The 13654-nt window shown below is 40.5% G+C and overlaps 1 protein-coding gene across 1 annotated transcript in view; it reads right to left on the reverse strand.

The window, feature by feature from the left end:
* Positions 1–13654, reverse strand: part of LOC145437817 (fibrillin-1-like) — a 42252-nt gene that overhangs the window by 8239 nt on the left and 20359 nt on the right. The window contains exons 32-49 of the mRNA XM_080315114.1: positions 13512–13640; positions 12960–13047; positions 12188–12345; positions 11620–11786; positions 11373–11562; positions 11185–11310; positions 10066–10202; positions 8733–8940; positions 6802–6927; positions 6623–6745; positions 5488–5604; positions 4327–4452; positions 3867–3992; positions 2957–3079; positions 1678–1890; positions 695–811; positions 512–634; positions 2–124 (exon numbers count right to left, since the gene is read on the reverse strand). Of these exons, the coding sequence (XP_080171240.1) occupies positions 2–124; positions 512–634; positions 695–811; positions 1678–1890; positions 2957–3079; positions 3867–3992; positions 4327–4452; positions 5488–5604; positions 6623–6745; positions 6802–6927; positions 8733–8940; positions 10066–10202; positions 11185–11310; positions 11373–11562; positions 11620–11786; positions 12188–12345; positions 12960–13047; positions 13512–13640 (2520 nt within the window). The remainder of the gene's footprint in view (position 1; positions 125–511; positions 635–694; positions 812–1677; positions 1891–2956; positions 3080–3866; positions 3993–4326; positions 4453–5487; positions 5605–6622; positions 6746–6801; positions 6928–8732; positions 8941–10065; positions 10203–11184; positions 11311–11372; positions 11563–11619; positions 11787–12187; positions 12346–12959; positions 13048–13511; positions 13641–13654) is intronic.

Consider the following 13654-nt stretch of genomic DNA (forward strand, 5'->3'; position numbering starts at 1 on the left):
CCGTCACAGCTGCGACCGTCGGCATTCAGAACGTAATTGTTGGGGCATGCGCAGTGGTAGCTCCCGTCACTGTTGACGCAGCGGAATCTACATCCGTGCGTTGGCTGTTGGCATTCGTCGATATCTGTGAAAAGAGCACAGGAGATTTCCGCCTTTGTAAATTAGATCCCAATTAGAATGATAGCTACAGAATTTTTCAAATTAGATTCGAATCCGGACGACTGAATCTGCAAAAACTTGGAAATTGGGCTCCACAAACAAAAAAATCAAGTTCAGCTCATGTCAAATCAGTTTGCATACTCATCAACACAAGAATTGGCTGGATGGCAGATATTAAACGCTACACAGTTCTCTCTAGCATTTGCAGGGAAACCGGAGATAAGATTACAATTAAAATGAGACCAAAGAACATTTCACAAATTACATTGGAATTAGATCACCAGCATTTCGCACTACTCAGTTTAAATTGGCAACTGCAATGGTAAAGTCGTCCAAGTCTGCTCTCACGTACCGATGCAGTTCATTTTCGGCCCGTTGTAGTAGCCTGGTTCGCATGAACATTGGAAACCGCCGTCGCTGTTAGCGCAAGACCCCGGTCCACATGGGTTGGTCTCTTTCTCACACTCGTTTTCATCTGAAAATACCGACTAAAATGGTATAAACCGTACAAAACAGGAGACAGAAGAATACTCACCGACGCATACATGGTCGATCAAAGTGAAGCCCTCTCGGCATTCGCAGATGTATCCACCGGCAATGTTTTTGCATTTGCCATTGGTACACGGGTTGTTAACAGCACATTCGTCAATGTCTTCAAAGAAGAGTTACATTGTCAAGGACGAATCACTAGGACCACTGTCGTAATTTTTATTTTGCTATTTGTTAACTCTACACTCCATACCATAGCCAGCTTAGAGAAAAGGGGGGGAGGGGGGTATTTTGAGAAAAGACAATGATCTACATTGTAATAGATTAATGGGTTAAATCGATGTATAAATGCTAACAAACATGGATCAGATCATTTTGCTCAAGTTAACGTCTCTATACGCACGAACGTATGCCATTTACGAAATATTAAAATTTAGATTTTACTCAATTCAGTTCCTATGCGAATCACAAACAAATGTCAGTGCGCTGTTGATGACTAAATGTGGGACATAAGCTAGCATGACGAATGATTAATTATAAAGATTTAGGTCGTTAAGACTGCGTACAACAACGAAACTAAAAGAACAATATGGAATACATTAACGATAATGGATAAGCAGATTACTCTCTCCGATAAAACAATACAGGATTTTAAAAGGGGGTCCAGCCCGGAAACGGGGTAGAAGGTTCTCAGATTCCACCCTCCTGTCTACTTCACTGGCCGATACTGCAATATGTTACTAAATTGTACTGTCGAAATCGAACGCATTTTGGTCACAAAGGTTTCTTGAGGTTAGTTCTGAACAGTTGTTATAACAACGGAGCGCTCACCTATCTTCAAAGTAGACTATAGACTCTGTATTGAGCAGCCATACAGAAAAATATGTTTTCTAAATCAACTTATAATTTCATGTTTCATTTCCTCTAACTGGTTGTATTTTGTAATTACGGAATAAAATTGGCGCAATGGCAAGAAAATTGACCCAGACCAGTTGCTGAGAACTATTGTTCTATGCGGCATGAACTCACCCTCTCCGTTGGGAGTGGTCCCACATCCCAACGGGCACATATCTTCAAATTCGGGCGTGCCGGACCGGGGGCATTGCGAGCATGTGTCCTGTGTTTCGCCCCACGCGGCTTCGCTGCACCGGCAGCAGCACGAAGTCCTGGTTACCGAGGTCGGCATCGGTTCGGAGCAAGAGGCCTCTTCGAATGTTCGATAGCACTGACCCATAGTTTGATCTGAGTATGGCACAAAATCAAGATTACCGGTGCCCTTGGAGAGGTACAAAAATTCAATATACGAGTGAATATTATATTTGTAAGGGCTGTTCAACATTTTTTTTCAAATTTTATTGCTTACTTGATAAAATTGTTAGGTTGCCTAAAATAATGATGTATATCAAAATATTGCAGTAGAAAATTTTGGATTTGAAAAAATAGTATCTACGAGGGGTAGCTCTTATCTAAAAATTTGCCAACGTAAATACGGTACTATTTTTTTTTAATCCGAAAATAATCTGCTGCAATAACTTCGGTTCCACTGGTTGGAATTGAGCCAGACTTGATGTGCAGAGTTTTTTCGGCAACCTAACCATTTAATGGGGTAATCAAAAAAATTTGAAACATTAATATTTATATGTATTAAATCCAAAACTTTTTCTTTTATACCAATGCTTCTATAGGTTGGAATTGAGCTAAACTTGGTGTGCATAGTTTTTACGCAACACAAAAATTCATCAAGTATTCTAAAATTAGAACAAAAGTTAATGTTAAAACAGCCCTAATATTCATAATTGAAATAAACTCGACTATTTTCAGCTGACACTCGTCAGGGTTAATCGTCAGCAACTAGCAGAGAATTCAGAAGAATAATGTATATCCACAGTATGGAAAGTTCTTTTGAAATCTCTGCTAGTTGCTTACGATAACCCCCTGACGAGCGTCAGCAGATTATATTAAAATAAGAATGATAACTACACACTGTACACAGTTATTTCCAAATTAGATTAGAATTAGAATTAGTGAATTCGCGAAAACTTGGACATGAAATCAAGTTCTGTTTCTATCAAATCATAGTTCATTTTTATGAGCATGACAATGGAAAATGTCTGTACAGCAAGTTTGGCTCGTTTTGCAATATACTGCACCGTTCTCCTGTAGCATTTTCACGAAAACCAGAAATTAGAATACAATGAAAATGGGAGCGAAGAAACATTTCGCAAATTAGATTAGAATTAGATTACCATTTCGCTCTAATCAATTGAAAACTAGAATGATCTAGTTGTCCGAGTCTGCTTGTTCCTACCTATGCAGTATTTCTTGTTGTTGCTGAGAATAAAGTTTCGCGGGCAGATGCAAGAGAAGCTTCCCGGCGTGTTGATGCAATCGCCATTCTTACACATCGACAGTAAATCACATTCGTTTTCGTCTGTGACATCACAAAGGATTCGTTACAAAAATCATAAACTCGTTATCAGCTTTCGAATATGATGTGGTAGGATACAATCATGAAAACATTTTTGGCAGCAAACCATTTGCCTCAAAAAAGATACGTATTCAAACTAATGGGTAAAAAATGTACACGAGCCGCACTTTCCACTCTAGCTCATCTCTGTGCACAAGTTCAATTTTAGGCTTGGCAGACTTCTCTTTTGACGAAGAAACATCTTGGACCAGGTCAAGTTCAGATTGATTGAATAACTGAGGACCATGTGAGGGTTCTTCATAGTCGATTAGTCAAGCTATTTACGTGCAGTATAAAAGCTACAATTCACTACTACTAAGTGAAATATTCATGGGGTGAATACAGTAGTTTTTGTATGTCCAAACTGGTGACAATATCTCAAAACTAATGTCATATTCGTAATCAGCAACCTCAAAAACTGCAGAAAACGCTCCTAGATGTTGTTTTAAAAAAATATTTTCTTTTCGGTTACCACTGTGATCATATCTACACTTACTTGGAAAACGCTAACTAGTCGTACTCAAGTCTAAAGGTAGCATGTAACATTTACTTGTACTCGAGTGCCATGACTACTTTGACCCCCTTATCACGGCAGGACCTTGATGCCACATAGATAACCTAGAGCAAGAATGATTACACGCAACTTGAACACAGTGGCTTCGTGAGCAAAATGGTTAATGTCAGAAATTTTTTCACACTTTCATTTTAGGCAGCATCATATTCAGAGTGCAGTGCCCCTTTCACAACAAACCTGTGCATGACTGTCCATCTTCTCCGGACGAATAACCGATCGGGCAGTAGCACGAATAAGAACCATCCATATTGGTGCAGGTTCCCACTCCACATGCAGCGCGGTCTTCCGCACATTCGTTTACGTCTGAAATAAAAATATGCGTTGAGTCAACGGAGAGTTTGTAGAGACTTGGACGTACAGAAGTTTTATATACAATTGAATAATATATTGTCAACAAATGGAGTTTGTGTAGTACATCCAGCTTAAGCTACCTGTTCGCCTTGAATATTCAGATGTTCATGCCTGTGATGTTATATTTGGGGATACAATTGTTGATATACAATGTTGTTCTCAATTCTGTATTAAATAGCTGGTCCGTGGTACAAAATTTGAAGATAGCTTTCATGCAACTTCCATCATCAAAATATTATTAAATTGTAACGGAGAGTTGTCAATGGAGTACTCTTGTTGAATTTACCGAGACACGATCGGCCGTCCACAGATACTTTGTAACCGTCTTCGCAATTGCAACTGTACGTTCCGGCCGTGTTATTGCACTGTCCGTTCCTGCATACTGTGTTGGTCGAATCACATTCATTGATGTCTGCAAACGAAAAGTCAACATGAAAGCTGCAGATCAGCATAGTAGCGTGTATGTATACAGAGACGGTCAGTAAATAAGCACCGGTGCATTCAAAATTAGAATAGAATTAGAATAATAGCTACAGTTTTTTCTGAATTAGAATGATCTACCCAGTTTTTTCCAAATTAGATGTAAATTAGAATTATAGGTACACAGGTTTTTCCACATAATATTAGAATTAGAATGACTGAATTCATAAAAACTTGGACGTTGAATCAAGTTCAGTTCATACCAAATCAGACAGAGTTCATTCTTAGGAGAACGGCAAATGTCTGCACACCAAGTTTGGCTTGTTGCGCAATGTACAGTTCTCCTATCCCATTTACAGAAAGTAGATTAGGAGTAAGATTAGAGCGTGGAAACATTTCACAAATTAGACCAGAATTGGAATGACAGCAAAGAAAGATCTCATAAATTAGATTAGAATTAGATTACCGCCATTTTGTTCTAATTAGACTAATTAGACAATTACAATGATCTAGTTGTCCAAGTCTGCTCAGTGGTCAGGTTTTTAGAATACTCCTTTCTTCTCCTCTAGTCGTTTTTAGGCAGAGCTACTTACTTTAGGATTATGGGTTTTGTGCAAACTAGATATGCTTGCATAACTTTATGAGTGAAATCGCCATGACAGCCAGCCGAAACATCCTCTGAATCACAGAAACGGAATCTGATATCATTTGACATACCTTTGAAATTGCTGCTTCTACTCATAATTGTGGAAAAATTTTCCGTGTTACTTAAAAGTCTACTCGAGTGGTCAAAGCTGTTATAATTGATACTCAAGTAAAGTAGAAGAAACGTCATCGATTTCTACTCAAGTACAGGTGATAGCCAATCAAGCGAAAAAGCGAGTATTTCAAGCATTGCCTTGTTAAGCAGATGTGAAACTGGTCTCAAATCCTAACTACTAAAGTAAGTGGTCCAAATAAGCAAAATCGACTTCGAGTAGTTCACAAACTACAAAGTATTTCCTTACTGCGATCATCTGAGACTTACCCACGCAATCTCCGTTGTCGCTAAGAGTGTAACCATTATGACACGTGCATATATGAGAACCAAAGGTGTTCTGGCAGGTTCCTGGTCCGCACGGCTCAAATTCACACTCGTCGATATCTGGTGGAAACAAAGTAGCGTCACGTTTTATCAGCGTCGATTACAGGCAGGACGGAACAAAATCGAGTGTTAGGTGTCGAGCATCACTCACTATGACGTCATAAGAGTATGGATGTACCGCTTATGCGACCACAAAGAAAACAATGCCAGTTCTAGATTACTTAAAGATAATTCTGTCGCTGTGGAGCCAAAGTAGCTTACCGTAATTTTCCGAATATAGTGTATATACGCACCCTTAAAATTGCGAGTAAATTCTGGGAAAAAACCTGTACCCATGTATAGTATTGTGAACGGCCTCGCCCTACGATTCGAAATCGGTCGTCTCGATAATTATTCGCACAAATCGGATTATCCAACAGATGTTTGCCGATGGCCATCCGATTTGTGCGAATAATTATCGAGACAACCGATTTCGAATCGTAGGGCGAGGCCGTTCACAATTCCATTTGCGTGCCTTGGAATCAACTTTTATCAAAATACACCAACCAAAACTCTGTCAACAAAAGGAGTTCGTGTACCACCTAAAAATAGTCCATTGAACGCTCTCTCATTCGAAATTTCATGCTGGTGACGTCATATTTTGTGATACGATTGTTCATATACAATGTTCTTTCCAATTCTCTACTAGTTGCTGACGATTACCCCTGACGAGTGTCAGCCGAAAATATTCGGGTTCATTTCAATATGAATATACTATTTAATTAATAAGATACTTTGATTCTACCGTGACGATTTTGTATTTCCCGACCATACTTTCATTGCATTTTGTGACAATACAGCACTATGTGGGTTGATCACGGCTGGACAGAAATGTCATTTCTTGTAACTCGCTACGACGAATCGAGATTTCAAGGCGTCCAACGTTGAGAAAAAAGTACCGAAGCTATGATTCTGTTCCGTACTATTACTCCAAGTGGTGAGGAGGATATCATCATACTTGAAAAAATGATCTTATACTGCTCGACTTGAATCATAACAAGTAATACTAGATTCGAATTCGAATCACAAGCCTTGGTACCTTCACACGCTTCGTCCCCATTGATGGGTCTGAATCCTCTGTTGCAATCGCAAGTGAAAGCGCCCTCTGCATTCTCGCACTGTCCGTTGGCGCACTTAAGCGGGTCAAGACATTCGTCGATATCTGCAAGATAAGGGCGAGTCAGCGGGTCGTTTCACAAACTGAGATGGACATCCGACCATCGCATGTGTCCACTCCGTCCCCTCTGAATCCTTCTGTGCAATGGCATCTGTATGATCCTTTGGTGTTGATACACGCCGCGTTTACGTGGCAGATATCTCTTGTGTTGAAGCATTCGTCGATGTCTGAATTGTTATTGCGCAGCGAGTTAGCATCATAACCGTAACAGCAATCTACATACTCTTACATATAATAAGTTTAAAACGGAATATTGCAAACAGACCTCATGCAAGTACTAACAGCATGTCACTGTGTACAGAGGTCAAATTGTTATTTTCTCGACACGAGATCACACTGACAACAACGGAAGCTCTTCTATTTACTTTCAATTCGTATCTTTGCTCGTTTCATTTTCCTATTTAACCCTTACGAGGTGGGCGTATCATATTTGATATGGCATTTCTCCGACACCGATTTCTCCATGTTGACACGCCCTAGACATCGGGTTATACGTTTTTTGAAAAGCTGAGACTTTTCCGATGTATTTGGTACCTTACTCAAAAATGTTGGTTTGTAAAAATAAACAAAAAATCAAAAATAAAATAAAATATGGTTATCACCTAAAACTTCCGGGTATTTTCCGAGTGGGAAATATTGTCGGAAAATCTGCCAGAACATCAGAAGTCAACATGTACGGTTTTCTGTGTAAATTTTCACCGTTTCAAACATCAAAACGTTTTCTGGAAAGTTTTCTGAGGGGGATTTGTAAATTTTGGTCACACTTCAGTGATTTTCAAGATCTAGGTCAAGTTCAAGTGCAAATGCAGTCGGCATATGAGTCATACTATGCCTGCAAATGGTTGGATATGACAAAAGAAAGCATATCGCGTTGTTTTATGCCATAAACCGGACTGTAGGGGCCGATTGAGTCTTGATCATCAACTTGACCTTGATGACCACTCACTGACCACGCCCATTTGTAAATTTTATATGTATTTTCCATTTTTCGATATCTGACGAACCGCGCGGTTTACAACCATGGTTGACGGCTTGTTTGAAACCAGGCAACAGTGGCTACGCACTGAAGCATCACATTCCTCTCTCTGACGCCATCCTGAGGGTCAGCCTTGAAAATTGAGAGAGAGAGAGATTTTTTGGGGGGAAAAGCTTGTTTATTTAAACTTATTACAAAACCTCAGACATGTCATGGGGTGTCGATCAAGGGTGGAATCGGTAGAGGGCTATACTCCGCCCACTTGTAAACCGGAACGGCCCAGATTCAAGACCTGGTGGGGTCACGGTGAGAATTTGAAAATTGAAGGTCAATTCTGCAAAATATGGCCCCACCTCGTAAGGGTTAATCGAGGTGAGAAATTGATTATCATTGCTATTACTTCCAAATATGTACGGCCCTTAAAGATTATAGTCGCCCGGTATCAACGTCCACACCATCCAATGTCGGCAATTATAAAAAAAACGATCTCACTTCATGACGTGCATGGTCACCACCATCAGATTTGAATAACCAGAAAATTTTCAGATTTTTCAGATTAGATCTGAATTAGAAGAACAGCAACAAAGTTGTTTCCCAATAAGAGAAGAATTAGAATGAAAGCTACATCGTCTTCTCCCAATTAGATTAGAATGACTTTGTCGAAAAAACTGGACATTGTATCAGGTAACGTTCACATCAAATCACAATTCATTTTCATAAGCATGAGAATAGCAAATGTCTGCACACGTATAGCAAGCTCGGCTCGTTTGTACCGTTCTCCTGCAGCATTTACAGGAAAGCCAGAAATTACATCAGAATTAGAAATAGAGCCAAGAAACATTTGACGAACTTGATTACAATTAGATTACCGGTATTCCCCTCTAATTAGTCTAATTAGACAACTTGTATAAACTAGCTGTCCAATTCTGACCAACATCGCCTTCTGTGCTTGAAAGTGGACGAAAGAAATGAACCCTCTCTCAAATGATTGGTTACCTTCGCAAACCAAAAGTCCGTCATTGAATCTGTGGCCCCTCGGACATTCGCATCTGTACCCGTTCCTGGTCTGTTCGTTGACGCATTCGCCACCTCTGCAGAGTTCGACGAACTTGTCGCACATGTTCAACTGTGCCGGGTCGCGATATCCAATTGTGCCGCACACCTCAAGGAACTCGTCCGGTTGATCGTTCGGGTCGGGGCATATCTGAAACGGAAATACTCATACCATCTGCACTTACATGATAAAATTCTCTACTATTTGCTGACGATTTCTCCCGACTATCGCAAAGATTCGGGTACCGGTATATTTCAGTGTGAATATATTATTATTCAATTGTAGATTGTCGTTTGTATTTCAACACATTTCTTCTGAATTCTCTACTGGTTGCTGACAATTACCCCTAATGAGTTTCAGTCAAAAATATTGTGGTATATTTCAGTTCTAATATATCAGTGGTTCTCAACCGGTGGTCCGCGAAGCAATTTCAGGGGGTCCGCGAAGCAATTTCAGGGGGTCCGCGAGACCTCTAAATTTGCAAACTGATTGATACCCTAATTTTTATGTTATTTTTAAATTACCGAAAGCATAAAGCAGTTTTCCTCCACAACTGCTAAAACCTCGTTACTCGCGTCATCAGAATAATCGTCTGAAATGAAATGTCTTACTGTGAAAATTCATATTGATTGCCAAATTGCAAATAATCTACTGATACAAACATATAAAGCTATGAAGATAGTAAGATCAATCAGGTTGACTTCGTAAATGTTTGAGAAGCCTTTTCCATTTAAAGTTGTCAAGTGTCACCAAATCAGTGAACAGTCGTTTGAAATAGAAACTCCTGAAGTATTTCCCCTAATTTTTCCCAGTGAATGGATAGAGACCTCGCCACGAAATCCATTTTATCCTGTGATATACATAACCAATAATTCAGAATGACTTCAGTCTACCCAATTTCTACATAAATAGTATAATGTTATTTTCATAAAAAGTCATTTTGTTGCCGTTTTATCACAAGCCTACAGTTCATATTTGCACAAGACAGATGACGGTCGCACCATAACTGGGCAAAATTTGAATTAAAACTTGAGGGGGTCCGCGGAGGTCCGTCACGGTCAAAAAGGGGTCCGCGAAGCCAAAAGGTTGAGAACCACTGTAATAGATTATTCAACTGTATATTGTAGTTTGTATATCACAAAGTTCTTTTGAATTCTCTACTAGTTGCTGATGATGATTACCCCTGAGGAGTGTCAGACGAAAATATGCGGGTTTCTTCCAATACGAATATTTAAGATTCAGTGGTATATTCAGAAAAATGTAAACGCCACCCACTTCACACGGATTGTTCCATCCTTGTCCCATGCCTCTGGTGCAACAGCAATCGGCCTTGGTCAGGTTGAACGCGACGGAATCGATGCACTGCAGTGAGCTGGCGTTGAACTCTCGGTAGCAATTTGAGACTCGTTGATCTGCAAGGAAATCCATCATGAGTGATCTCATCTTAAATAGTTTTTATCAGTTCGACAATGGCTCTCACGCAGCACGATGCTCATGATTTTTCAACGGTTCGAGCATTTTCGGATTACTTTTCAGATTTCCTCATTCATGCGTCCTTCATCGGATGATTGGTACCGATTTCTAGCTACTGCTAGCGATTTCTAGCTTCTAGCTACCAATTTTTTGTTGACATAACTTGGCTCGAGTCATTCCGCATGACTCGAGGCTCAGACGGCCAAGACAGGCATTTCGTTGTAACTTCGCAGCTGCCGCATTATTGGTATTCCTCCTATCAGTAATAGTGTTTGTAAAATAGGGCCAGAAACCGTGTAAGGGGAGGAGAATGACTATATTATGAATTACGAGGCATTCGATATCACCTAAACAGGGTTGTAAAAAAGTGAGATGAACAGGATTGAACTCTAAAATGAACAGTAGGCTTTTTGAAGTACAGAACCTCAATGTTGCAGCAAACAATATGTTCATGTTGCCAAATTTATTCCACTCGAAGCTTTTCGAATGGCTCTCTTCAGAAGTGAAAGCCAGTAAATGAGGTGAACAAAAAAATTCTTCTATATTTCAAACTTCGTTAACCTCATATACTGGAGTTCGCTCCTGAAGAGAGCCAGTCGAAAAGCTTCGAGTGGAATAAATTTGGCAACATGAACGAGAACGTATTGTTTGCTGTAATATTAAAATGAACAGTGAACACGACGACTTGACTCAGTATTGAATTCAAAATGACTCGAGTCAAAACTATAAAAGTAGAAATGAATTGAGTTGAGACTGGGGACCTTGTGACGTGGTTACAGCCCTGGTTCGCAGTGATGTTAACAATGAGAATCCCAGACGACACGCACAAGATTCAAGGTTGGAACCCACTTCCATTGGTTCTGAGGCGTTTTACCCCAAGTACATTTGCACACGTCTGCAAACGCGACACAAAACCCGTACCTTCGCAGTCTCTTCCTCCATTGATTGGCCGGTATCCCTCCGGGCAAAGGCAGTTGTATGCCCCTACAGTGTTGGAGCAGGTGCCTGGGCCGCACACATTTCCGACCGCACTGCATTCGTCGATATCTTAAGGAAAGCGTATCAAGATCAGAACACAATATTCTCTGGATGTAGCTTCAACGGTAAACCTTCACAAACTCTGCTCTCTTCATTCAACGCATACCCCTCTTTGCAGATACAGACGAAAGACCCGAATACATTCTGACATATCCCTCCTTGGCACAATCCAGGCAACTCCATGCATTCGTCGATATCCTCCAAGAACACGGTGATCGGATTTGGCTTGAACCCAGGACCGCCCGGGCAGAGAGTCATGTACTGGAAAGTAAACCGATTCCAGTCATTTCATCACTCGAATCGGACAATTTGCGCTACCTCGCTTGTGTTGCTCTGTGGGCAGTGCTCGCACGGATTTCCCCACCCTTGCGGGTAGATGTTACAACAACACGACGCCCTCGCCACATTCACCCCGATGGGTGAAGTGCAGATGGGGGCGTTCTCGTCACCCTCGACGACTAGGAAGCAATCTCCGACGCGAGTATCTGTGAAAAGCGAGTCAGATAAAAGTATGCTTTGGTACCCAAGTCAATTCGTGTATTGACTCGACCGAGCAAGTTGTATGACCCGAGACTCGACCGGTCAAGACAGGCATATCATTGCACCCTCGAAGAATTACCAATCATTTTACCCAACTATTGATATTTCGTCTACCTGCGCTTATAGTTGAGAAATAGGGCCAGAAACTACTAAAAGAGTGAGGAAAGCTGTATATTGTAAATGCCAGGCATTAAATATCACCAAGCAGAGTTGTAAATAAGTGAGTTGAAGATGACTTGGACTCGAAATTGAATCGGTGGTGAATTGAATATGACTCAAAACTAGAAAAGTGAGATTGACTTGCGACTTGGTTACAAGCCCAGTGCTGATACTTTGATAAACTCACCAACACATCCAACTCCAGTAGGATTGGGTTTGAAACCTTCCGGACATCCGCATTGATAACTGCCAACTGTGTTGACACATTCACCATTGATGCAATTCGTGACGTCGGTGCATTCATCGTAATCTGTACAGTTTGTACCTTCTTCGTTCTTCACGAAACTGAATCGATTCGAGTAGATTGTATGTCAAGCTTTCATTTGAGAGTACACGACGGTAACTTGAGTTGTAACTCGAGTCAATTTGTGTATTGACTCAACTTGTACTCGAGTCATCAAGTCATATGACTCGAAACATTCAATATGACCTATTCAAGACTCGTGTATTAGGATCTGTAATTGAAAAATAGGCCCAGGAAATCGCCGTCATCTGTTTGAATAAGCACGTTTAGAGCGAGAAAATGAGCATATGAAGCCGAGGCCTTCGATATCACCTCAAGAGTTTCACAGAAGTGAGTTCTGAACCGGACTTGAACTCGACACTGATCAGTAAAAACTATGACTTGACTCGCTGGTGAATTGAAAATGACTCGACTTGACTTGAGTCAAAACGATATAAGTCAAATTGGCTTGCGACTTGGTTACAAACAACCCTGTGAGAATGCATGGATATCTCGTTGAGCCGATATAAATGAAATTGAGATCTTGGTAGATGCCAACTTACCAAGTAAGAATTTTATTCACATGAGCTTGTGGGAAAGATACAAAGATCTTATTCGAAAGTATACCGGTAAGCAATTTGTTTTCCGAAATGCTGTCACATTTCTCACAACTCACCCTGACAGACAATCACATCTAAATAGTCCCGGTATATTGTGGCATCGCCCGTTCTCGCAGATGTGCTCAATGGCGCACTCATCGATATCTGAAATGCAAATTCATCGTGTAAGGCGGAGTTCTTTGACTTAATCCTGAATAAATGTGATACGCACAGATTCTAGATTTGCTGTTGGATGCTTGAAATGATAAGCTAGGTTGCAGCAAGTCAACCACCATTTTTTGTTGTTGCTGTACACGAGTGTATAATTTTGTATGTATATTGTATATGCTTATAAGTTGATGGGTTCCCGCTTGATATGAAGATCTAAAGGACCGTATTGTTGGCACCTGTCTGTACCTGCCACACACTAATCCGATTGTGTGAGTTTTCGATTTTTGATCTTTTTTACATACTGTAACTCTATTTGTCTTTTGTTGATGTTCCGGTTGATGAAGTAATAAAATCTGAACGACACACGCAGTTTCAAAGAGTAGGTTCGAAATCGACTCGATGCCACAAGCAGGTAGGAACGATATTCATTTTTTTACAGACATAATCGAAAGCATCACCTTTACAAGCTTTCTTGTCTGCCGTTGCCATGAATCCCATTGAACAATCGCATTCGAAGCTTCCTTGAATATTCAAGCATTGCCCGTGAGCCCCGCACAGATTCTCGTCAGCCAAACAATCGTCGTGATCTGTACAGAAGATA

The sequence above is a fragment of the Botryllus schlosseri genome, chromosome 4 (genome assembly GCF_051294905.1).
Source record: "Botryllus schlosseri isolate E-star chromosome 4, Bs_hap1, whole genome shotgun sequence".
NCBI classification, from domain to species: domain Eukaryota; kingdom Metazoa; phylum Chordata; class Ascidiacea; order Stolidobranchia; family Styelidae; genus Botryllus; species Botryllus schlosseri.